Raw genomic sequence first — 26,356 nt, 5'->3', positions numbered from 1 at the left:
TTCCTAATAATGTTGCCAAGTGGCAGGATGTATATTGAAAATAACAGAAGGCCTGACACTGATCCTTGTGGCATCCCTTAATTTATTAATGTTAACTTGGATTTTTCACTATTTAAGCAGACAAAATGGTAACTGTCTGCTAAGTACGATCTTACCATATGTCCTCGTTTTCCCAAACATGTCCTCTTTTTTCGGACCTAAAAAAATGCTTTAGAGCCCTGTGAGGAACAGTTTGCTCCAGCCGAATTTCTGATCATTATCGCCTGCTCCCAAAAGCATTAAATGGCATACTATTTTCGCGCATCAGGGATCTGCCATCAATATGTGGAGTAGGCTATTTAAATCTCTTTTGAATGAGGTTCACTTTCGATTTCGCGATCACACACTCTTTGAGCTCAGGATCTTTGAGCAGCAAATCCTCCAGCATGATCTGTCATTCACCTCTCCTTTCATCTCGCGATCAGTAAAATCTGACTCCTGTAGCCCGTGTTTAATGCATGCAGGGCTGTCATGTCCAAGTTTTTCCTTTCCTTGGAATTGTGCTGCTTTTAAACTCTTGCCATGGACTGATTTTTTTCCTATGGGTCAAAGGTTTAAAATCTTGCATAAATTTGATTGAAATGCTTGTATTGATTTTGATTTTGTATTCTAAATATGATGAAACTGTACTAGATGTTAAGTTTTAACAGTGAAGGAGGGCCACTGGTAGGATGCTTTTTAGCTGTGTTTATGATCAATATGCACACCATTGACAGTAAAAAAAATATTTTATGTATGGAAATCACATATTTTTTTGTATAATGTTGATATTTGGTCATGGTCATTGCGCTACATTAGGCACTACTTTTAACCACCAACCAACCACACCCCAGCCCCTCACCCACACACACCCACTATCCTCTTTTTGGAAAACTAAAATATAGTCACTCTACACGATCTAAACCACCGTAATGCCAATCTGCCTAAGAGTATGTCATGGTCTATATTGTCGAATGCAGCACTAAAATCAAGTAACATTTTAAATATGATCAGAATATCAACATGCCTTATAATTATGCACACGTTGTACAAGTCTTGTTTTCTGATAGTTTATGCTTAAGACAAGAAGAAAAAAACCCCCATAGGTAAGAAAAATAATCTTGATTTTTCTGACCCAGTTTTTCATGTTTTAAATGTAAACTTCATTTTGATCAGTCTATCTGAAAACAAGATTTATAAATAGTAATTTAGCAGTAAATAATTCTTGATATAAAGTGGTTTAGATATTTGTACTAGAAAATATAAAATAATAATAATAATAATAAATAAGTGTGCTTGTTATTTTCGGTTTTGCTTAATTTTGATGAATGATTTACATGATTTCTGGACACACTAATAGACTTAATTTTCACAATATTATTATTATTATATATTTTTTTGGTGTAGTTTCTAGGATTGTTGCATGGTCAGCTGATTTGCCACGCACTGTTGCCATATCCTGTCAAGACAGAAATGAGAAGTCTGCATTGAAGGACGAAAGGATCAGTCCTTATTTCCTCTTAAACGCTGATGAACTATTGAACAGGAGCCGCTCAGAGATGTTTGCGCTCCTGCTCGTCTGCGGGATCCTGTTCGCTCAAGCTCAGGGTGAGAAAATCAGCACTTACCTTACTGTAAGATCAAAAATAACAGATGAGATCGAATTCATTTGTTGTAACATTTAAAACTTTTTAATTATGACTGGAAAACGTTTTAGGAACATTTCAAAACAATGTTCCCACAAAGTTCCAAAAAATATATTCTAAGAACATTTTCTTAAAGTTTCCATTAAGTTATGAAAACATTATTTTTTTTTTTAATGTTCCCAGAACTTAAATGGATTAAAAATGTTTTTAATTTTCCTTCCATTTTATCATTTTGCGAATGTTACTTTTAAAAGTTCTTTGATCATTCGGAAACGAGTAGTAACAAAAAACGTGTGCATTTGCTTCTGACTTGAATTCTTTTAAGGCGAGACACTGCAGGTAAATGGTGTAAAAAAATAAATAAAACAAACTAATAGTTATCACATTACTTAACAAGTTGATTGATAACATTGATTATTGCAAAAAAAAAAAAAATTGTATTACAAGGTTTAAAAATATATATTTTTTAATATGCAAATGAGGCATTGTTTAATGAAATGTCTTTTACAAAAATCTGAAAACTAGATGAAGTCAGTTTCGAAATTTTTGTTAATTTTTTTTGACATGAAATATTAGAGTCAAATGTTTTCACAGAGGGAATTCTGGGTATCTTTTTTTTCACTCCATAAGTCAGAAAATACTTTGAACAGCCAAAAAACAATATATTTTCATAATTGGGGGGGGAATAAAATGTTATATATAATCAGGGGAAGTATATATATGAACAAATCCCTCTGTAAAAACCTTCAGAATATAGACAGGAATACAAATGTAAAGTTTGGTGTGTGTAAATGCTACTGAAGTGGAGATTTATGGCTCGGTGCTGGAGAAAATAATAATTTTGAGAAAATGGCCTTTAAAAATATGTATTGTAATTTGACACAAACAGACAAAGTGCTATAAAAGAAACACTTAACAGTGTCTTTTGGATGTATTCCTTCCACTAGTTTGAAAAAGCCCAAAATGAGAGACAAATTTAATACTTAAATGAGACGTTACTCTGCTTTAAATCTTCAGAAGTATGAAGAGATCAATTTATTTTACAAAATGTCTGCCTGCACATGAAGAATCCTGTTTTTATATGGATGTGAAGTGGTTCTTGATCTGCCTCTTGTCTCTGCAGACGTTTGTTTCTCAATGTTTCTGAAATCGGTTCTGAGGCAGATTTGACATGTCGGCTTTTGTCCCACAAGATCAGAAAATGATTACAGTGATCATGCTGCTGATATTAATGTTGAATTATTATTCAATATACTTTTGCAGTTATGTTTGATATGGATGAAAACTCAGTTTAGTCAGTTATCGTCATGTGAGCAGTTCTTCTGTGCATTATAGGTTTGAGAGTTTATATTCAACTACATAATTGATAATCTGAACATAGTAAGAAATTATTTCCTATAAAATATGAAGACTGGTTATACTGTCCATGACTCATTTTGGGGGGATTTTTTTAACACATGATTCCAGCACTTTTAAGATGTCTGTGAGCACAGTGTGCCTTTAAATATTCTGAAAAATTAAACAATAACATCTTCCAAATTGTGCCAACGAAGTCAGAAAAAATATACTTATTTTCAGTTTGAATTAAGTAAAAATTCAATGTACCCTGTTGTCAGATATTTATTCTTGTTTAAATAATAAACATACTTCTAATTCTGTTGTTTGCATCTCAAGTAAATGCATCCAATTTTTGCAATAGAAAGTGACAAAAATACTGAGGAAGAACATACATTTTTGTAATCTACTAAACTGGATTTGGGGAATTTTGTATATTGTAAATTGGTTGATTAATTAATGTTAAATTCTCAGTATGGCTTGATTAAACGCTTTTAAATATGATGGGGAAAAAGTCTCAATGATTCTGGTTTGTGCGTCAGATGGGAAGCAGAAGTGAGAGAAGGATCAGGATGTTTGGGTTCATTGCGCAATGCAGATCACTGGCTCCACATGTTGTCTCACCACACACACACACACACACACAGCTTTAATTTCTCTTCTCATTATTCACATTATACCAATCTACCTTTTTGTAGCTGACTTTAAAACGTTAAGACCAGTCATGAAGAAACTAGATGACTAAACCTTTTAAGAATAGTTTATGCAATCAGCCCCATGATGTAAAGAAAGACTAAATGACGCTGAGTGTTTCCATTTTAAGGGAAAATGTTTCTCAAAAATTAACTTTTTGCTGAACATGTAGTCACCCTCCGCCATCCGAGATGTAAATGAGTTTGTTTCTTCACCGGAACAGATCTGGAGAAATGTAGCATTCCATCACTTCCTCATCAATGGATCCTCTGCAATGAATGGGTGCCGTCAGAATCAGTGTTAATTTTGTTGACTAAATATTTTCGTCATTATTTTCGTCACGAATATATTTTTGCGGACGAAAACTAAACGAAAACTAAAAAAAGAAGGTACTGATGTCAATTTAGTCATAGTTTTAGTCTCCATCAGTCTGATGGAGACTAAAACTATGACTAAATTGATTGACATTATCGTCAACGAATAAACGAGACGAAAATAGACTGTGACGAAAATCAAATCAGCCGACGGGAGAGATGCGAGGAATGAACAAAAGTCAGGACACCTGTTAAACGGAATAGGCGAGACTGCATGAGAGAAGAGAACCAATCCGAGCCTGACTTATTGAGACGTGAAGCGAAGGTTTTCAGTTTTTAAATGAGCTCCTGGGAAGTCGGCATTCGAAGAGGTGATGTCTAAAAGAGCGACAAAATGTCCACAGCTCACTTCGCGTTTGACGACGAACAAAACAAAACAAAGCGTAAAGCACGCGGAGCGCTCATTCGTGGCAAGAACACAACCAATTTGAAAAGACATTTACAGACGAGCCACCTGGACATTTTCTCAAATGTAATTTCACAACGATGTTCTTTTGTTTATTGAGCTAAGCAAAATTGGAATACTGCAGTGCGTAGATGTTGTAGCATTAAATATTACGAACTGAAAAGTACTGTAAAATAGCCCCTTCTTCAAATTAGATGAGAGCACAATACTAATATGTAATATTATGATACATACATTTGATTAATACTAATGTTTAGTATATTTTATAATGTTCTACTTGTTGACAATATCACACATATTTCTATATTAGTCATGTGAAACGTTCACATCCTATCATTATACATACTAATCTAGCAATATTGTAGTATTTAAAACATACAATATTGCTAGACAAATGAATACCTTATAAAATCTTGTTACTTTTTTTATCCACCCAACTTATTAAATATTTACTTTAAATGTATGCACTTATTGTTCAGCTCAGCTGTAAGCTTTAAGGTCCTGGACCTAACGTTATTTTTCTTTTATTGATGGTCAATTGGCAGCTAGTTATTGTTTACATTATCATGACAGTGTTTGTTGCTGCTTAAAAGCTTTTGAATCGAAATAAAGACACAGTTGTGTTGAAATAAAGTTGAATTTGTGTTTTATATATTTTGGTTAAGTTTGTTTCCTATACCAGCTGTAAAAAATTGTCTAGTAAATCTGTTATTGATTTTAGTCTTATTTTAGTCGACTAAAATACCAAGCAATTTTAGTCGACTAAAATAAGACTAAAATTAAAACAAATCAGATGACTAAAACTTGACTAAAACTAAAAAGAATTATAGTCAAAAGACTAAGACTAAAACTAAATTAAAATTTCGTGTCAAAATTAACACTGGTCAGAATGAGAGTCCAAACAGCTGATTCAAAAAAATCACAATAATCCACATGACTCCATTCCATCAATTAATCTCTATGAAATGAAAAAGCTGTGAGTTTGTAATAAATCCATAATCAAGACTTTTAAACTTTAAGATCTAGTCTATAAAAAAAAAAAAATAAATAAAAAAAAATCCTGCCTCCAGTCCTGTTGAGTCTCACATCAAAATCCACCACCATATTTGCTAAAACTGTTTTGGCTTGTAAACGGTGCATGATCTGTGCTTATTTCTCTCCTAATTCAGAAAAGACAACTTTTTAACTGGAGAAAACGTCATTATGAAACGAGGACTCATGTTTTAGCAACTATTTGAAGTTAAAAACTTGTTTCTTACAAACACATTGGTGATCCATTGGTGAGCAAGTGATGTAACGCTAAACATATGACAATAAACAAATGTCTGATTATGTCAGCAAGAATAGATTAATTAATGATTTCTGATTAATGATTTAATGAATTTGGTTCTAGGAGGTCATATTCAACTGACGCTTATTGTTTTTGACAGATTGTATTAGAATAGAGCTAGTAAAGGTAAATTTGTGTGGAATGGACCTGCTGGATCTACAAAAAGCTTTATACGGTGAACCAATTAATATTACTGAACAAAGTAGGAGCTATGGGTTTTTCGGATATACTGTAGTTAAATCATGGCTGGCCTCGTATTTATCAGAGAGAGAGCAAAAGGTAGAAGTTGGAGGGATGCTTTCTAAGAGTAAAACTGTTTACAGCAGAGTCCCACAGGGAAGTGTATTAGGTCCCCTTTTGTTTTAGTATACTGTATATCAGTGATATCCAGGCTGCTTGTGAGTGTAATATATTATTATATGCCGATGATGCTGCTTTACTGGCTTCTGAGAAGGAGACTAATGAAATTTGAGAAAAGTTAGGTGAAGAGTCAGTTAAGGTGAAGGATCCCATAGGAACGAAATATCAAAAGTGATATCTTTTTAAAATTTCAAATATTTCTCATAATTTCTCCTCCAATCAATCTATTAACTCTGAATTTTTAATTTCACCAGCTTTATTTAGTGCCTTTCAAATACTTGACTTGATGCACTCCTTGTGAAGTTGTTGAGATCTCTTCTTAAATGAGAGATATATGAGAATCTCATCTAAGCCTCCTGAGCCTAGGAAAATCAACCACTGAGCAAAACATTTTTCCCATGGGATTGGCTGTCGGAAAATACTATTTTATTACATTTAGGAAAGACAGAATCTATTCATTTTGGGTCCAATTATAAATGAAGTAAAGAGGATGATTTGGAAGTATAACATCTGACAATTATCTCGGATGTGTTCTGGATAATAATTTAAGTGAGGCTAGTGGAAATTATTTGTAAAAGTGAATGCTAGAATTAAGTTTATAGCTAGATACGCTGTTTTTTGGATAGAGATAGTTTAATGGTATTTGCTACAGGCTTAGTTCAGTTGCATTTTGAGTGTTGTTTGTGGATGACTGATTTATCCAGAACTTGGATGATAAAGTTAGAAAAACCACAGAATATATTGATAAGAGTAGTTTTAGGATTAAATTGTTTTAGCTATGTGGACAACAGATTGGTTGTTTACCAATTAAAAGAAGATTCATATTACGGAAATTAAAAAATGGTAAATTAAATCATTAATGATAGGGCTCCGGTATATTTCAATTCTTTTTTTTTTCTCAGGTTAATGTTAAGACATGGTCATTTTACCAGACAGAGCATTATGGATATTCATTTATGTAGATATATGACACTGTATGGTCAAAGGTCGTTTAAATATTCACGCTCAAAAGAATGGAATATGCTGCCTTTAGAAATTAAGGTATTAACAAATTGTGAAGGTTTTAGAATAAGGGTGAAGAGACTGTTCTTAGATAGGACATCTTAAAATGTATAAGGAATTGGTGATCTGTTTGTTATTTAAATCATTTTTGGACTGGGATTTCTTCTCTCTTTTTAAAGCAAGGAGCACAATGTCAGGTTTTACAGGTTTATGTCTCTGTCTGTGTTGTGATTGGCAGGTTGGTCTGAGCCGCGGATCCGACCGAACTCTGGAGCTCTGGTCGGTACGGATCTGATTCTCGACTCTGGTTCTCCTCTTCATCTGATCTGTGAAGGTGACGGTCCAGTCACATGGCTTCCCCGAATGGCCAGACACAAGAAATTCATCTCCAAGGAAATTGGAAATGTCCGGAGTTTCCATGTGGATAAAGCCACGGCGGATTTTACAGGAACTTACAAGTGCGTCTATATTAACACAAATGATTCAAATGAGTCCTCCTGGGTTCATGTGTTTGTCAGGGGTGAGTGAACCAACACTTTCAGTTATTCTTCTGAACTAAACACATTTTATAAATGCAGAATGAATGTTGAATGTTGAATCTGTGTTGGTTATAGATCCCCAAATTCTCTTCGTCTCCCCGAGTACGAATCACCGTTATGTACGGAAAGAAGGTGAAGATCTAATGATCCCGTGTCTTCTGACCGACCCCAATGCCACAGACTTCACCTTCCGCATGGATAACGGCTCAGCGGTGCCCTACGGCATGAACGTGACCTTTGACCCCAGAAAGGGCGTCTTGATTCACAATGTTCAGCCTGGATTTAATGCCGACTACATTTGCAGAGCTAGAATCAAAGGAGTTGAGAAAGCGTCAAAGATATTCTCAATAAACATCATTCAACGTGAGTTTTATTGAAACCCATGTTTGCTTTCATATGAATCAGAGGAGAAAAAGCTCAAGGCCGAAACCTTTAGAAATTTTGTGATTTCACGATTTGTTTCAAAGACAAAGAGTTCACAAGATTCCAAAATGTTGCAATTTATTATTATTGCTGAATGAAAAATACACAAAAGGGTTTGCCAAACTGAAGTTGATGAATACTAATAATCAACAAAAACATTTTTTATCAAATGTCAAATTGAAATAAATAAATAAAGACATCAGAGAATTGTGCAAACCTTGTGTTGTTTAATAATTGAAAATTAATTACATTTATATTAATGATGTATTTATTTAATTATTTATTTATTATTTGGCCGTCAAAAAAACTTTGGGAATCCCTGATGTACAAGATTCACTGTATCAAAAGACGCTATTTAAGTTTTTAAAAGCAAAAAAAAAAAAAAAAAAAAAAAAAAAATTAAAAATATTTTAAGAATAAGAATAAATTGAAACATTTACGAATAAAAAGGTTTTCAATTTATTATTACGCGGAATAAATAATGTACAACAGGATTTCACAACATACAGGTGATGAAAAACTAACTATCAACTAAATTGTAAAATAAGTAAATAAATAGTTTTAAAATAAAAACAAATTAAAATGTAAGTAAACACTTACATTTTAAAAATATCTTTATTTGTTTGCCTGCCATCAACCAACATAAAAGAACTATGAACATTTGAATGTGTTATTGAAATACTGACTTGAAATTTCAAGGGAATACATGGGACATATTGATTATATAATATATGAATATTTAATTAATATTACCATTTAATGTACAATTATATGTACAATAATAAAAGCTACCCATTTAATAACTCCTCTATACTTTCTTTATTCAGGATTACGTTCTCCACCGTACGTGTTTCTGGAGAGAAGCGAGTATGTAAAACTGGTGGGAGAGAAATTTCAGATCAGCTGCACCACAAACAACCCCAACTTTAACTATAACGTCACATGGACGCACTCCTCTAGAAAGGTATGACCTCTGACCTCTGGGCTCAGTATCGCATCTGAGAAAAATATCTATAAAAATCTATAAAAATATAAGAACTCCAACAATAGATTAAAATGTCAATGGTATCGTATTTAATTGTCCAATTAACTCAATTAACAATTCTTGATTTATGAAATAATAATAATAATAATAATAATAATAATAAACATTACAATATACAACATGTGACCCTGGACCAGAAAACCAGTCTTAAGTATTAATTTTTTTAATCTTTGATGTGTAGTTTATTAAGATCGGACAATATTTAGAGGAGATGTAACAATTAGAAAATCTGAGGGTTCAAAAAAATCAAAATACTTAGAAAATCACCTTTGAAATTGTGCAAATGAATTCTTAGCAATGCATATTGCTGATCAAAAATTATGTTTTGATATATCAACGGTAGGAAATAAAAAAAAAATATCTTAATGGAACATGTTCTTTACTTAATATCCTAATGATTTTGGAATAAAAGAAAAACTTATAATTTTGACCCATACAATGTTATTTTGGTTATTTATACAACAAATATACGCCAGCGACTTAAGACTGCTTTTGTGCTCCAGGGTCACATATAGTGTACAATATATAATGTAAAGTTCAGGATCACTATGATTTTCTCTTATTCATTAAAGATGCATTAAATTGTTCAAAAGTGGCATTTATAAATTAACAAATAATTATATTTGTTCTTTTGAACCTTAACAAATCCCGAAAAAAATACATCACCATTTCCACAAAAATATGAAGTAGTACAACTGTTTTTAAGACTGATATCAATCAGAAATGTTTCTTAAGTAGCAACTCAGCATATCAGAATGATTTCTGAAGGATCATGTGACACTGAAGACTGGAGTAATGATGCTGAAAATACAGCTTTGATCACAGGAATAAATTGCATTTTATAATATATCCATATAGAAAAAACACTAACCTCAACTATTAATAATATTTCATTATATTTCAATTTTACTGTATTTTTCCATCAAATAAATGCAGCCTTCTTGAGCTGAAGAGACTTGTTTTTCAGTTGCCCCAAGCAATAGAGAATTCGAAGATGGTAGGGGATCGGCTGGCCATCGAGAGCATCCTGATCATACCGGCTGTCCAGCTGTCTGATTCGGGGAGCATCACCTGTACGGGTCAGAACGAGGCCGGAGCCAACAGCTCCACCACACACCTGATGGTCGTGGGTGAGAAACGCAGAGCAATTACACTGTTAATCCATGCTGTTAAAGAAATAAATAATGTTGTAGTTCATTTCCATTTAGACTATTAAAACACTTTGATTTGTGACAGACGAACCATACATTCGACTCTTCCCGAAGATCTCTTCTGAGCTCACTCATCGCGGTCTGTCCATCGAGGTGAAAGAAGGCGACGATGTTGATCTCAGTGTCTTGATCGAAGCATATCCAGCGCTGATCTCACACCAGTGGGAGACTCCAACATCCCACAATGCCTCACTCCCAGAGAACCGGTTTTACAACTATAACGACAGGTCAGTCTAAAACACACATTTAGGCAGGCATTACTTTTATTCAGTACGCATGGCAAGCAAGATGGATATAAACTCTGTAGTCGAGCCTGATAGCCGTAAGCCGGATGTGATTGTTTGTGCTTGTTTGACGGTCACTGAAAGGTCACTGTGAGGTTTGTGGAACTGCAGGTACGAGGCGCTGCTGTTCCTCAAGAGACTGAACTTCCAGGAAAGCGGCCGCTACACACTCCACGTCAATAGCAGCAACAAAAATGCCTCCATTACTTTTGATATTAAAATGTACAGTAAGTACAGTTGCAAATCATTCCTAAAACTATCTATTTTTATGTTTCAGTTTGCATATGTTTAGTACTTTTTCATGATTTTTCTTTATTTATTTCTATATTTATTATTATTATTTGTTTAATTTAATATGTTTAAATAATCCAAAATTCCAAATTAAGCTTCACCAGCAGCACTTATTGTGATCAGACACCTCAGTTGTAAAAAGTTAAATTAACTTTTAATGCAATATTAATATTACATGCAAAGCAAGCTGATCTCAGAAGCAGTCTGTGCATTTGCATACGGCATTTATAAGTGGACAAATATTTCATATTTTGTAAGTGTATGAATTTTAACATGAATTCAGTGTTTTTTATTTTATTTATTTGATATATATATATATATATATATATATATATATATATATATATATATATATATATATATATATATATATATATATATATATATATATATATATATATATGTTTTGTTACTTGTTAAAAAAGGTGAAATTTAATTTAAACATTAAAATCAAAAGCTGTATTGGTTAATATCATTCAATGAACCTGAGATAAATGTATTTAATCACTGTATTGCTTGTTGTTAATGTTAAGGCAATGGACATTATTGTGGTTTTACCAATTCAGTTTTACCAATCATTACTAAAACAATTGCTCTAATTTGATCTAAATCATCTTTTTTCTTGTGTACATTCATTTAAATCAAAAAAACTCGGAAAATGGCACGTTCATAACAAGAGTTAATATATATTCCGTATAATAAAGTATAGTCTGTATTTTAACTTGGGCCTGTTTCCATTGAAAGTTCATCACTAGAGTTAAATCAGTGCTGCTGATAGAGCTGAACTTTCTGAACCCAGAACCTGTAAAGAAATCAAGTCAAAGATGCAACCACATTTCCTTCTGCAACATTAAAGCTGATACTGTTTCACAGGAAAACCTGTAGCGACGGTGAGATGGGAGAACGTTACGACTCTGTCATGCAGGTCTTATGGATATCCAGCTCCCAGCATCCTCTGGTATCAGTGCACAGGAATCAGAACCAGGTACGTCATTATTAAACACCTGACACTGAGCGCCTGCTATGAGCTCAAAGCCAACATGAGATCAAAATCAAAACCATTTTACATTCAAAATGCACCTTTTTTTTACTTTTATTGTGAAAGATTCATCAGTGCACATTATTCTAGCCAGGATATAAAAACACTTTTCACCATCCAGTCAATTCCTCAGGTCATTCCCTACATCTTTTCAAACAGAAACTCGATTTTCACTTCTGTAATCGAATGCAACTTTTAGAGAACTTTAGAGAACCTTCAACTTTTTTCCCCCCTATTTTAAATAATGAATCATGCAGGCTCATTATTATTATTGGGGAAGTTTAGATATTTTACCCTGACAAAAGTTTTGAATTGACTAATTTCACTCCATAGACACAGATGCTGTGCAACATTTAACAAATAACCAGGAAAATTGAACAAAACAAGACATGAAAACAGCAAATTTAACAACACAGACAACTCAGACAGCAGCTAATATGGTCTAATTTGATCAAATGTGTCAATAAAAACTCTTTATCAGCTTAAATGCACTTCAAAAAAAAATACCAAAAGCCATGAAAATCAAAAATATTCAAATACACCATTTAATGCACTTTACACTTTGCAAAATCAGCTTTTGTTTTCACAAAATCTGCCCTTTACTCTGGCTGTTTGGATGCAGTTAAACACCAACAAGTGCTCATTTGCGCTTTCTTCTGTCAGGATGAGGCATAAAATAATGTCATACATGTGGAAATGGGCTGAGAATTGAATGTGTAGTTGTAATCCGGCTCAGAGGATCCAGGAATTACAGTATTTGTGGTGTTTTCCCACTGATTAAGAGAGATTACAAGACTTCTTCACTTTACAAATGCTTTAGTGAGAAAGTGCGACATGCTCCAGCATAACAGACACTATATATGGCTTCTCAAAATGAGTCAGAAACAAGTATTGGATTTATTTGCGAGATAAGATGCCGACCAGTGTAATTTAGTTCAGATTCTATATTTGCCATATCTGAGCTGTATAATGTGTTCATCAGCTGTCCGGAAAACTCCACGGGACTTCAGCCCCTCCAGACGCAGACGCTGGTGTTACAGGAGAAGCCGTACGGGTCGGTGGGTGTGGAGAGCGTCCTGACCCTGGGACCGTCCCACCAGAGAATGACCGTGGTGTGTGTGGCCTTCAATCTGGCCGGACAAGACAGCGACACCTTCACTATGGACGTCTCAGGTAAACAAACGCTTCAGACTTTAAACAGACGAGCTCTTCTCCCTGGGTTATTGATCACGTGAGTGTGTTTTTGTCTCAGATCGGCTCTTCTCCAGCGCTATGTGTGGAGCCACGGTCGCGATGGTGGTTCTAGCGCTGCTGCTCATCTTCATGATCTACAAGTACAGACAGGTGAGTCGATCACAGCTGCTTCTAACTTCAGTCAAGCTCCATTTATAACGAACCTCTTGTTTTCCACACTAGCTAGCTACACACCAAATGTCAGTTATGTATATATATATATATATATATATACAGCGTTCTTTATTGGTTTAGATGGTATGTTTAACATCCATGGAAGCGCTAAAGGATCTTTACACTCTTAAAAGTAAAAGAAAAATTCTTTGAGGAACATAAAATCGTTCTCAGAAGAAAATACACCATTTTGGAACCTTTATTTATAGGAGCGCATAAATCTCAGTTCCTCATTCCTGCTCAATTCATTAGGCATGCCTTTTATTTTAAATATTATTTCTCTGTAAAGTATTTTTGGGAAATCTTTGTCACATCCCCCACACCCTTCTGTCTTCTGGAGGTAAATGATCATGAGAAATGAGGAACAGACTGAAATTAAACCGTTTTACACAGAATTTGACTTCTGATTCATCACTGCTCTCCAATTTCATGTCACAGAGCTTCTCAAGGCAAATTTATGCGTAAACAAAATTAAACCGTCGCTGTTGACACACATGTCCCTAAACTCAAGAATGAGTCATTGCACTAAATTCTGAATATTTCAAACCTGTTGATTTCACACACAGTGAATTTCTCCTCTGTATTGTGTTGATATGTGTGTGAGGCCTTTACACTCTACTTTACTGAAACACTAGTTTATGTCTTTTGGTAGAAACCCAGATATGAGGTCCGCTGGAAAATCATTGAAGCCACAAATGGAAACGACTACATCTTCATAGACCCAACAAAACTGCCATACAATGAGAAATGGGAGTTTCCTCGAGACAAACTGAAGCTCGGTTTGTACTGCATCACTGATTATTGAAGTATTGGAATCAATATTGATGATACTGGCCTTTTAAAACAAGTTGTATTGTATTAATTCACCCATCCCTACTCCAGTCATTTTCAATTTATTTATTTTTTTAATTTACTGTTATTTGACTTTATTTTGACATTTTATTACTTTTATTATTTATTATTTAGTTTTAAGATTGATTAATTGAAAATATAACTATGAATTTGAATTCTAAAATGCAAAGCAAGCTGATCTCTGTGTATTTGCATACGGTCTCTGATGGAGTGATTCTGCTGCTTGTGTGTGTAGGAAAGACTCTGGGCGCAGGAGCCTTTGGGAAGGTGGTGGAGGCCAGGGCGTACGGCCTGGGAGAAGAGGACAACGTCACACGTGTAGCTGTCAAAATGCTGAAAGGTCAGAAAAGAGGACAATTATAAAGAGTACAACAGTATTACCATTACCTTTTTTAAAGATATGTAATATGGTAATATTATGGCATGGTCATTAGTAGTGTGAAACATCATGTAAATCTCACATTTTTCACAATTATTTTATGTGCTTTCCAGCTAACAAAATAAGTTCTAAGAATTTTTTTTAAACATTCACATTAAGTTATGAAAACGTTATTACCTAATATATTTGAAACATTCAAAATGTCCATTTTCTTCTAGGTTATGTGAACGTCAGCGGAACATTCCATTCTATCATTTTGAAAACGTTTTGAGAATGTTACATTTTTCATGTTCTCTCAACTTTTAAATCACATTTATTATATATATATATATATATATATATATATATATATATATATATATATATATATATATATATATATATATATATATATATATATATCATTAAGAACATTTCCTCTCAACATTATGAGAACATATAGCAAATATAAAACATTTTATAAGAATGTTCCATAAACTTTATTTCAAGAATGTTTTGTCCTGACATTTACACAACCTTTAAAAATGTGTTAGCGTGTTAGCTGGCACTGCGCTTTATACAATACAGATCGACTCAACGCTGAATTAAAGGAATAAACAGCTCGTAAAATTCATCAGTTATGAGACATATTTCATTTCAGGAGTAGAGAGATCAGTCCAGTAAATACAGTTAATGTCTTCATATTATCTGCACTGAAAATGTCACTTAGGTCTTTTCATGTTTCTCTCACAATACTACTTTACAAAGCCAGTGAGTGAATTGTGTTGTGTTGTGTTGTGTTGCATGCTGGGAGCAGCCAGCGCTCATCCAGACGAGCGAGAGGCTCTGATGTCTGAGCTGAAGATCCTCAGTCATCTCGGGCAGCACAAGAACATCGTGAACCTGCTGGGTGCTTGTACACACAGCGGTAAGACCGTCCAGCTGATAAAACCAGCTCAGACTGGCTTTAAAAGCACCACTCAACTTACCAACAAGCTAATCAAAACTCCAAACCAGTTTGTACCAGATATAGCAACCATGTCAAAGCATCAGAAACTGGTCATAGCTGGATTTCCCTGCAGGATTTGCTAAAATTTGAAATTTCCAGGTCCTGTGCTGGTGATCACAGAATACTGCTGTCATGGTGATCTTCTGAATTTCCTGCGCAACAAAGCCGAGAGCTTCCTGAACTTCATCATGATGATTCCGTCTCCGGTGACGACGGATTATAAGAACATCGACACGGATCGAATGTTTTTCAGAAGGTCCGTTCAACAAACACATATAATAATAGTCAAATAAAGTATTATACAGTTTTAAAACATTTCAGCAGATTGAAAGAAAAACATAGTTTTCAAACCCCACAGAATGATTTGTTTAGACTCACACTAGTCTTTGCCAGTTAAGGTCACATTCACAGAAATCTGGTGAAGCTTTGTGGACAAAAAATGTCCACTAAATGTCCAAAATCTCCATTGTCAATAGTGTAACAACTTAAAAAGCACTGCTTTTACAAAGAACTCACTTTATCAGTGCTAGGAATCTGCAAAGTCCATTTGACAAACTTAAAACTGTTGCAAAATCTGTCTGGGGAAACCATTCGCTCTCAAGCGAAATTCCTGACCATGTGGATTCGTATTAAAATGACTGGATATTAGCAGTGAAAATTTGCAGAACAGCAGTGAATGTGACCATACCTTTTGAGTTTATATTAATAATATATATGTATGTTTGATTGTGTTTACCTTAAAGTGCATGTTCTAATACCTCTCATTATTTGTTATACAGTGACAGTGGGATTTCCAGCACCTGCTCTGATCATTATCTGGACATGAGACCAGCCTCCTCCAGACCCACTAACTCAGCTCAGAGTGAGTCACAAACCGCTTTCCTCAGACACACATCATCATAAAACCACACGCTACATATATGAACACCATATTTTGCTCAGTACATTGCCGAAGTGAAATGAGTTGAGGACCGGGTTATTCCAGTCAACTAAATACAAATTTTAATTAAATAAATTAAATTTATGCATTTTGCAGACGCTTTTATCCAACCTTGCGCTTGATAACGCATTGCTCTACCACTTGCGCTACAGGAACACTAAAAATAAAAAACAACTAAAACTAAAAACAATTTAGAAAATGATGCTAGAAATAAACTATTTTTTATTTCATCACATATAAGAGTTTATTCTCTTATTGCTAGACTTCAGCTGCTAGCATTCAGCTTTCTTCTTGTGCTGCAGGTTCTTCTTTGGATTGCGAGGCTGAAGGTTCGTGGCAGCTGGACATGGACGACTTACTCCGGTTCTCACATCAGGTGGCGCAGGGACTCGAATTCCTCACTGCTAAAAATGTGAGTCCCTAAAATAAGCAGCCTTCACCAAAAACAGTGAGATCTGTGTGAGAAAACTCAATTTAAACCTCATCCTCAGTAAGTCCAGAGCTGATCATAAGTGTACTGCTGTCATGTATCTCGGCAGTGCATCCACAGAGACGTGGCGGCCAGAAACGTGCTCCTCACCAACAGCCGAGTGGCCAAGATCTGTGATTTCGGTCTGGCGCGAGACATCATGAACGACTCCAACTATGTAGTCAAAGGAAACGTGAGCAAACAAACGTCACAAACACTCCACGGAGATTCCAGCTGACAAAACTGTTTGGCTAATGTTCTTGTTACATTGATATCGTTATTATAGCTGAATGTTCGAAACATTTAGGTTTATTTGAATTTTTTTCATGTTTTTTATTTTATTTTATTTTATTTATCTTGGTTACATGTTAAGGATTTTCAATTCAATTTAAAAATTCAGTTTCTACTAAATATTATAGTTTGGTAAACATTATGGGAACGTTACATTTGAATGTTCTCTGAACGTTCTTAAATATTTACATGTAAAAAATATTTCAGAAAAAAAGTAAAAAAAAAGTAAATATATATATATATATATATATATATATATATATATATATATATATATATAAAATTTTTTGGGCTAATGTTTTCAGAACATTATAAATTAGCAGATAAATTTGAATGAACATTCTATTAATGTTACTGGAAGAGCATATACAGTATATAAAGTATGTGTGTGTGTGTGTGTGTGTGTGTGTGTGTGTGTGTGTGTGTGTGTGTGTGTGTAGGCACGTCTTCCAGTGAAGTGGATGGCTCCAGAGAGTATTTTCGACTGCGTTTATACGGTTCAGAGTGACGTCTGGTCTTACGGGATCCTGCTGTGGGAGATTTTCTCACTGGGTGAGACTGAAACCATTATACTACATTGTGGTTCAATTTAACTCACATTTTTAACCCAGTTTTTAAGTTTTTGGAAATATTGGTTAACCTGTGATTTCTTTTTCTTGATGTTTTGGGTAAGACATTTTTTCTCATTTGGAGTCATGAACATGCATGCAGAGTTTCAAAACTTGTGCTTATACAATTTCTATAATGATTGTGATTTTTGTGGGTCAATTTTACCCAATAAAGCGGTCATGAACAGCTTTTTTTTTATTATTTTGTACTGTTCTTTAAGGTCCACTTATACTGTTATCAAGATTTTTACATACCACAAACCTTAATTTAGAAGTAACATGCTATTTTCTAGCTGTGATTAAATTAAATGTAAAAATACTCAGTACATATCTGTAATAACAGACAAAGCAATAGTGACCACATAAAAACAGTTGCTCACACTTGTGTGGTGCGACATTACTCTCAGTTCCAATATAGTCGCACAGCATCATCTTTTAGTTTCAATCTACTGAAAATCCTTCGCCGAATTGTGCCTTGTTTGCAAACAAATCCGTGGTAATATGAAGTGATCAAAGGATGATTACTTACTGACATGGTTTGGAACTTTATTAAAAATAAACTGTATCCGGTCTTTCCTAATATTGGGATCAGAAGGAAGGCAAAGCACTTTACAGTGTCTTTTTGTCTCCGGAGCATCTTTATCGTTTGATTTCTGTGTTTGCGTGAAACTGTGGGCGGGGCTAAACAGGCAGTGATGTTGAAGCAGGCGTTGATGATCTTTTGCGGAGGCCACGCTATTACATCATAAAGTGGCACATTCCACAACCTGTCGTTTTGGCAGATTGGCTGAGAAAGTTTTGAGTTTTGAGAGGGAATTTTGATTTTTCATAATTTCATGACTAAAGGCAGCTGAACAAAAAAAAATAATAAAAAAATTCCATTCATATTTATGCATTCGCTTTTATTCAAAGACATTTACACTGCATTGATGGTGTACATTTTTATCAGTTCGTGCTTTTTAATTTTGCTGGGAATCTAACCCATGATATTGGTATTGCAAGCGTCATGTGCTTATACTGTTTAAGCTTCTGAAAACACACAGAAAAAGTGATATTACACACACTTCTTCTGTTTAAAATATATTTATGTTTAAATACTTAATACTGCTGGGTTCTGGTTTAAAGTTTCTGTAACAATTACATGATTTTTCTCTTATTGTAGTAAATGTGTGTTTCTGCAGGTAAGAGCCCGTATCCCAACATACTGGTGGACTCCAAGTTTTATAACATGATCAAATGTGGCTATCAGATGTCCAGACCTGACTTTGCACCTCCAGAGATGTGAGTGAGATGAACAGCATCACAAACACATAATCATTCTTTCACAGTGTTCTGGTGAAGTCAACAAAACAAAGAAACTACACAAATGCAAGTGCTTTTGGGCTCGTTGAAGATCAGTCATGCTGCTGCATTCTGAAATATTTGTAGAGGTTTGATTGTGCATGATGGAAGTCCAGCCAAAAGAGCATTGCAGTAGTCCAGCCTAGAAATGACAAGGGCCTGGACAAGAAGCTATGCAGCATGCTCTGTTAGGAAGGGCCAGATCTTTCTGATATTGTGCAGTGCAAACCTGCATGATTGAGTGGATTTTGCAATGTGGTCTTTGAAAGTAAGCTGGTCATCCAAGATTACACCAAGATTTCTGACCAAAATTGATGGGGTAATTGTTGAACCTAGCTGGATGGTGAAATCATGCTTTAGAGTGGCAGGGAAGACGAGACACTCAGTCTTTGCCAGGTTTAGCTGCAGGTGATTTTCTTTCATCCAAGCCAAAATGTTCGCCAGGCAGCCTGAAATGCATGCAGCTACCATTGGATCGTTGGGTTGAAATGAAGAGCTGTGTGTCATCAGCACAGCAACTGAAGGAGAAACATGTGCCTGTATTATAGGACCTATTTATGTAGTATATATGGAGAAGAGGAGGGGTCCAAGAACCGATCCCTGAGGAACCCCATTGACCAGCTGATGTGCTTTGAATAGCTCTCCTCCTCCAGGCAACCCTGAAAGACCTCCTTGTGATGCCCAGTAATGCGAGGGTGGACAGTCTGTAGCTATCTACAAGTTTTCAGTGTAGGTTTTTTAAACAGTGGGATTACACAAGTCTACTTGAATGCGTTGGGGAAAATGCCTGTGAGAGGAGATGTGTTGATATGTGTGAGTGAAGGCAGGAGTGTAGGAGAGATTGCTTTGAGAAGGTGTGAGGTGATTGGGTCTAGAGGGCAAGTTGTAGGATGGCTGGAGAGAAGTTTAGATATGTCTGCCTCAGTGAGGGGACAGAAGGAGGAGAGGAGAGCTTTAGCAGTGGATGTGACTGGTTTGAGTTCCTGTGTGTGTGGAGCTGAGAACTGACTGCTGATGGTTTTAGTTTTGTCTGTGAAGAAGGTGGGTAAGAAGATAGAGGAGAGAATGTAAAGTTTTAAAGAGATAACGTGTAAATGAAGTGCTGTTGATCTTGTTGTGGAGATATGAAGATTTGGCAGTGTGGACTTCAACAGATAAAGATGGAAGCAAAGATTGATACATACGGTGACTAGGAGGGGACATGTTTGTTTATCTTAGTTTTGTTAAGGCCAAAAGACATTCATTTGTGGGAACGTGATGAAATGTGGTGGCCACGAGATCATTTTGTTGAGGTAGCAAAATCTTTATGTCACGGCCATGTGATGTGAAGTTGTGGCTTCGAGATCCTATGTTGTGGAAACAAAATATTTTTCTCATGGCCACAAGTTTAATACATAAACAAACCTGCATGACGATAGAAACCTGCAATTATCAGAGATGGATAAACTTTTTATCTATCCCACGGTCTTGTAAATTTGTTAACTGATTGTGTCTTTTTATTATATAGTTTTTTTTTGTTTGTTTTTTTGCTATTTTTGTCATTTCTATCAGTTTGTATAGTTAATATACATTTTTTTTTTTTCAGTTTAGGTTTTAGATATTTTAGTACAACAATTAAATCGAAAATAATAATGTGGCCTTGGCAACTATAGTTGAAATAAAACAAGATTGTTTACAAATATTTTATTTTATTTCAGTTTGTTTAAGTGTGTTTTTCTTTTATCTGTATATTTAATTTTTAGTAAAGGCATTTATAACCACAATGCATTTGTCTCCAAAGCTAAATTCAAGCATTTAAGCACTAAGCAGGAACTTTTGGAAGAAAAGGCTTTGAAATGGTTTTGAGTTTGTCCTAATATTTGATCATGTATGTAGTGTGTAGTTTTATTCTCATGATATCATGATGCGTATAAATCTTTCTAGAGACTCAGCACTAAACAAATCACACAAATAGAAAAATAGCATGAGATTATGCGTTCCCATACAAGTCAACAGTGACTGATATTGACATTTCCATGGGCGGCTCTGATTCAGATCCTGTCTCGTTCTGTTTCTGATGCTTTATTTGGTTGTTCTTCAGATTGTTAGTTCTGCGTGTTAAACACATGATCTGGCAGCGAGGCTATGATTTTCCACACATTTAATATTTGTCTTCTCTGCTTGATCTTTACATCTCTCTCTCTCTGTCTCTCTCTCTCTGCTGCAGCTTTATTGAACTTCAGTATCTCTTCATGAGGTTAACAGAGTAAAGATTCACAAACCATCACTATTTTACCCAAGTTGTTCCAAAGTCAAATTAAAAATACCGTTATATATATATATATATATTAGTGCTGTCAAAATTAGCGCGTTAACGCATTCGATTAATTTGAAATATTTAACGCGTTAAAAAAAAAAATAACGCAATTAACGCGGTTGCAGTTTTTTTTGTTTTTTTTTCCAGTTGTGGCCTATGTGTGTTCAACGTGCAAAGAAATATGGATAAGACCAAGGAAGGACTTTTAGACGGAAAGTTTCAGTATAAAACTCTGCCGGATTACTCTTCAGTCTGCCACAAGAAACATTACTCTTCATTTAGTCTGCCACAAGAAACAGCAACATTAAAATCATGAACTCAAATGTCATTGTTTAAAAACAAACAAACAATGACTGTAACAGTGCGTAAATCAGACCTTTCTGTAACGCTAACGTTAATAAGCTTAAACGAAATAACGAAATAATTGTGTAGCAGAGTATTTTTTGTACACAGTGCCGCGAACTGTCAATCACCCCTGTGCGCGTGCATCACTGTCCTCCTCAGCTGCAGCAACTTGCAACTCACGTTGAGTTGTTGACACTTAACAGTGGGAAAAGCGACACATGCGCTATTCACTTGTATAACTTAAGGGTGAATGGGTAATGTAGTTTCTGCTCTCGGTGGGATGAATTAGGAAGCTCGCATTGTGAAGGGCGCTCTGAAAATCGGCAGTGCAGGTGAAAGATTAAAACCTCTATTAAAACAGATGTCCAAATGAGCGTACTGGTACGCTACAAGCACGTTCTGGGCGCACGGAGAGGTGGCGGTACGCTCAAGAGCTATATTTGGAAGTGGCGGTACTGAGTACCAGTGGGTACTGGCCCACTTAAAGCACTGGCAATGACTATACTTTGGGATTTTTTTGCAGTCCACTTAGAATTCAACATGGAAATCATTTTTGTTTTTTATTGGCATTGATTGTTTTGAAATTCAAATGGTACTTACATGCCTGTGTTTTTATTTCTGTAATAAATATGGCTTTCAAGCCAACAGTTAATTTGGAGGATATTGATGGTTTATTGCAGGTATGTTGTTTACATGAGAAAATCTGTGTTACAAGTTAAACAAAAATTCCAATAAACAATCATATTTTGAATTTAAATAGTTTCTTTGTCTTGAGTTTACATTAATTATTTACATTTTACATTTACATATCCAAAAAGTTTCAGTCTTTTAATTGCGATTAATCGCGATTAATCGCGATTAATTTTAAAAAATTGTGCGATTAATTAGTTAATTTTTTTTAATCGATTGACAGCACTAATATATATATATATATATATATATATATATATATATATATATATATACAAAAGCAGTATTTTTCATTGAGCATCTCAGTTAGATGCTTCAATGCTTTATAACAACTAATAAAACTATAAAGACTGAATTTGAAACAGGTGGTAATACTGTATGTTTTTTATTTGAATTATTTTGTTACAAAGCTAGAAGAGGTTATTAATGAGATTATTTCTTTAGTTCACGCTGCAGGAAAGTTGCATGCAAAATACAATGTGACCAAACACAGCAATCGGTTGTTTAGTCACGCTACGCTCAACTCTTAAAAAAAATATATTTTTAATGCAACAACTCAATGCTTGTAAATACAGAGGCTTTGTTGTCCATATACAGCATATTCCTAATTCTTTCTTTTGGTTTTGCGGTGAATGCGATTAAGATTTTGTGATAGTAAAGCACATGATGTTGTGTCCAGGTACACCATCATGAAGATGTGCTGGAACCTGGAAGCTGCTGAGAGACCAACATTCAGTAAGATCAGTCAGCTGATCGAGAGGATGCTGGGAGACCCGGCTGATACACAGGTACATCACTCATGGGATTTCATGAAGACATGAACATCCAACCATCTGTATCGACCTTATTTTTCAAAGCAGAATTCAAATATTTCCAGTTAACGTGTAATAATTCCGATGCATTAGGTAAACACATATTTGTGCAACCAACCATTGTTTATTGCTGACATTCAAATTTTGTTATTTATATATTTTCTTAGTTTTGCATTTTTCATTTAAATGTTAGCATTTTAATAAAAAAAAATGCATATTTTACATTTTCATATAGCAATTTTCATTACAGGCAATTATTTGCGGTTGGATCAGATCATGAGATGAGATGTTAAAAATGTATTTGATATAATTTTAAGTGCATTGCATTATGGGATATGGTATCTCACAAAGTGTGCATGCTGTACTTTTTGAAAAATGTAGTTGGTCTTCCATATATTTCTTCCATGCATATAGAAAAACAGTGAACAAACTGTAGGATTATTTTTTAATATGCGTTATTTTGAACCCAATCTTATCTGAATGAGTAAAGAACGAGTAATATTCATGAAATATTTCCACAGGAGACACAGTACCAAAATGTCCAGTCCAGCGCAGAAGGTGACGAACAGCTAGAGTCATCTGACCCTGTGAAGCAAGAAGATGAATCATTTGAGACGTCACGTGAGCAGAAAGAAGAGGACCAGCCGCTCATGAAACCCAACAACTACCAGTTCTGCTGAGGACCTAACTAACCAGCTGATTAACTAATGCGGGATCTTCTGTCTGAACATCAACAGTAGTTGCACAATCTGTCCACAATCACATGCATGTGAACAAAGATCTGATCTGTCACCAAACACGCTCACTTTGGGATTCTGCACGCTCTGCTTTTGCAGTTCTGCTCTCTTGAAACAGTCTTGAACTCGTGTGCGGAGTTGAAGCGTGTTTAAATGAACCGGTTTCATTTCTCAGCAAAGTCGAAAACCTCCAAGCCTCGGATTTGTTTGTCGTCCGATGTGCCTTTTTTGATAACCGTGCATATTTCTTGTTACTTGAACTTCTCTGTTGCCCAGGTTGGAAAGCAGTTTGTTCTGCGTTTTAAATGCAAACGCTACATGTTCCACTTCCACTTCATCCTTGATCTGCCTGTCAGTCGTGTTCCTTCCTTTAAAGTAACTGAAAATGACCACAGATACACTGAACTCTTTTTGCGCAGCTAAAATAACTGGAATGACACCGGTCAGGGGCGCTGCTGTGGTTTCTGGGCCCCCTGAACAGCATATTGATTCGGGGCCCCTTCCACGATCGTGTTCTGGTAGGGGAGCAGTGACCCCCTGCCACATTCAAGTTATAAATGGCCACATTCTCATGTTAAAAATAAAGTGAATATGCCAGATACAGCATAATATTCTGCAATTTCATTATTTATGTATTTATTTATTTTTTGCATATTTTTTTTCTTTTCTTTTCATTTTAATTTTGCATTTGCAAGTTACAAATGGCCATGTTCTTACATTAAAAATAGTATATACACCATATATGGCTTAGCCAATGCAACTACACAATAACTTTTCACATTTTGCATTAAAAATTTTTTTTTTTTTGCATTTACATTTTTATATATATATATATATATTTTTTTTTTTGCATATTTTTATTTAGTTGCATTTAGCATTTTAGTTTTAACTCCCCTTGCATATAACACCTGTACCCGACATGACAACACGGGTCGAGTTTCACACGGCTGGAGGTAATCACTGCAGGTGAGAGGACAGATATGAAAACATTCTGTCATTTGGTCTCCTGCTCTAGTTCTTAGTCAATCCTTGTAGGCAAACACAAGGTTTTATTGCTTCCCGCAGTGATTACGGTCATTTGGAGTGATAGCGTGAGGTCAGCGCAGGCTTGGAGGACAGACTCCCGTCTACAACGGGGGAAATATTGACATGCTGTTGGTGCAATAATGTCTCAGCTGATCGTTCGTCTTATTTTTTCAGATAACTGAGAGTCAAAGGTTAAATGCGTTATCATTTATCACTGAAGCATTAGAAAAGTGGATCCCAAGGACAATGACTGACACAGAAACCATTTCAGGAAGAAAAACTAACCATTTGTTTTTTCCTTTAATGTCAAACGAAAAGTAAACTGCTTGATTTCATTTTCATATGCATATGTACACTTGATTATGTTGATGTGCAGGAAATGTTTATGTAAGCTGAATGTCACATTTTGTTTTCAACGAGTCGAACTCTCAAATGGAAAAATCTGTAATTTGTTCTGTAGTTTATGAACAGTTTGAAATGGGTGAATCTTTGATTTTATACTCCAAACTGTTTGCTTTCGTCAAAGTTTATTTGAACAGACACACTGCCAGAGTATCTTTAGTTTGCTTAAAACGTGATTAACCTGATGTTTTTCTTTCTCAAAGCACATATATGTTTATATTATATTCTTATTTACATTTTTTCCTCATGCAATAATTGTATTTTCATAGTTCAACTATGTGAGATCGAATCATTATAGGGAACTCTTTTGTTAGTGTTAATAGTTCCCATGAGTTCAGCACCTTAGACAGCTTCACATCTGTATATTTTAGTTTTGCTACTGAAAGCTACTAATAAACCATGGAAATGTCACGTGATCGTGTTTCTTATCAGTGAAAATACAGTTTATTGGGAGCGACTGTGAGGTCAATCCATGTCATGAACCAGATCTCTTAGAATAAACACTTCAAGTCAAAAAGATTTTCTACGCATGAAAAAGCCATCAAAATATGTAATTCAAATAAATACTGTCAGTTTCCCACCTGTAGTGGGTTGCACTTTTCTGTGGGAAATAAAATGCTTCTTATTTACAATCATAAATATGTCAGACACAACATCAGACACACAAGCCCAGTTCTTTTTTAAGAAACATGGATCTGCAGGCATCATTTACTCTTCCACACCTTTAAACTGTACACAAAACTAGACTTTCCAAGTAAGTGAATGGGGATTTAAGCA

The 26,356-nt window shown here is 35.0% G+C and overlaps 2 protein-coding genes across 2 annotated transcripts in view; one reads left to right on the top strand and one right to left on the bottom strand.

Moving 5' to 3' along the window:
- Positions 1 to 1,496: 1,496 nt before the first annotated feature.
- LOC128027777 (macrophage colony-stimulating factor 1 receptor) lies at positions 1,497 to 25,990 on the top strand. Its single transcript, XM_052615641.1, has 21 exons — positions 1,497 to 1,626; positions 7,403 to 7,684; positions 7,779 to 8,066; positions 8,954 to 9,090; positions 10,139 to 10,301; positions 10,408 to 10,609; positions 10,778 to 10,893; positions 11,831 to 11,942; positions 12,979 to 13,169; positions 13,249 to 13,340; positions 14,056 to 14,182; positions 14,491 to 14,595; positions 15,431 to 15,541; positions 15,722 to 15,878; positions 16,402 to 16,484; positions 16,865 to 16,974; positions 17,102 to 17,224; positions 17,763 to 17,874; positions 19,112 to 19,211; positions 23,282 to 23,390; positions 23,936 to 25,990. Exons 1-21 carry the CDS (start codon positions 1,578 to 1,580, stop codon positions 24,092 to 24,094), a joined length of 2,928 nt encoding a protein of 975 aa, XP_052471601.1. The 5' UTR covers positions 1,497 to 1,577; the 3' UTR covers positions 24,095 to 25,990.
- Positions 23,854 to 26,356, bottom strand: part of hmgxb3 (HMG box domain containing 3) — an 18,036-nt gene continuing 15,533 nt past the window's right edge. The window contains exon 22 of the mRNA XM_052615640.1: positions 23,854 to 23,999. The gene's annotated coding sequence lies outside the window, so the exon portion shown is untranslated. The remainder of the gene's footprint in view (positions 24,000 to 26,356) is intronic.

The sequence above is a fragment of the Carassius gibelio genome, chromosome A14, assembly GCF_023724105.1.
Source record: "Carassius gibelio isolate Cgi1373 ecotype wild population from Czech Republic chromosome A14, carGib1.2-hapl.c, whole genome shotgun sequence".
Taxonomy (NCBI): Eukaryota; Metazoa; Chordata; class Actinopteri; order Cypriniformes; family Cyprinidae; genus Carassius; species Carassius gibelio.
This window is presented reverse-complemented; position numbering and strand designations above follow the sequence as displayed.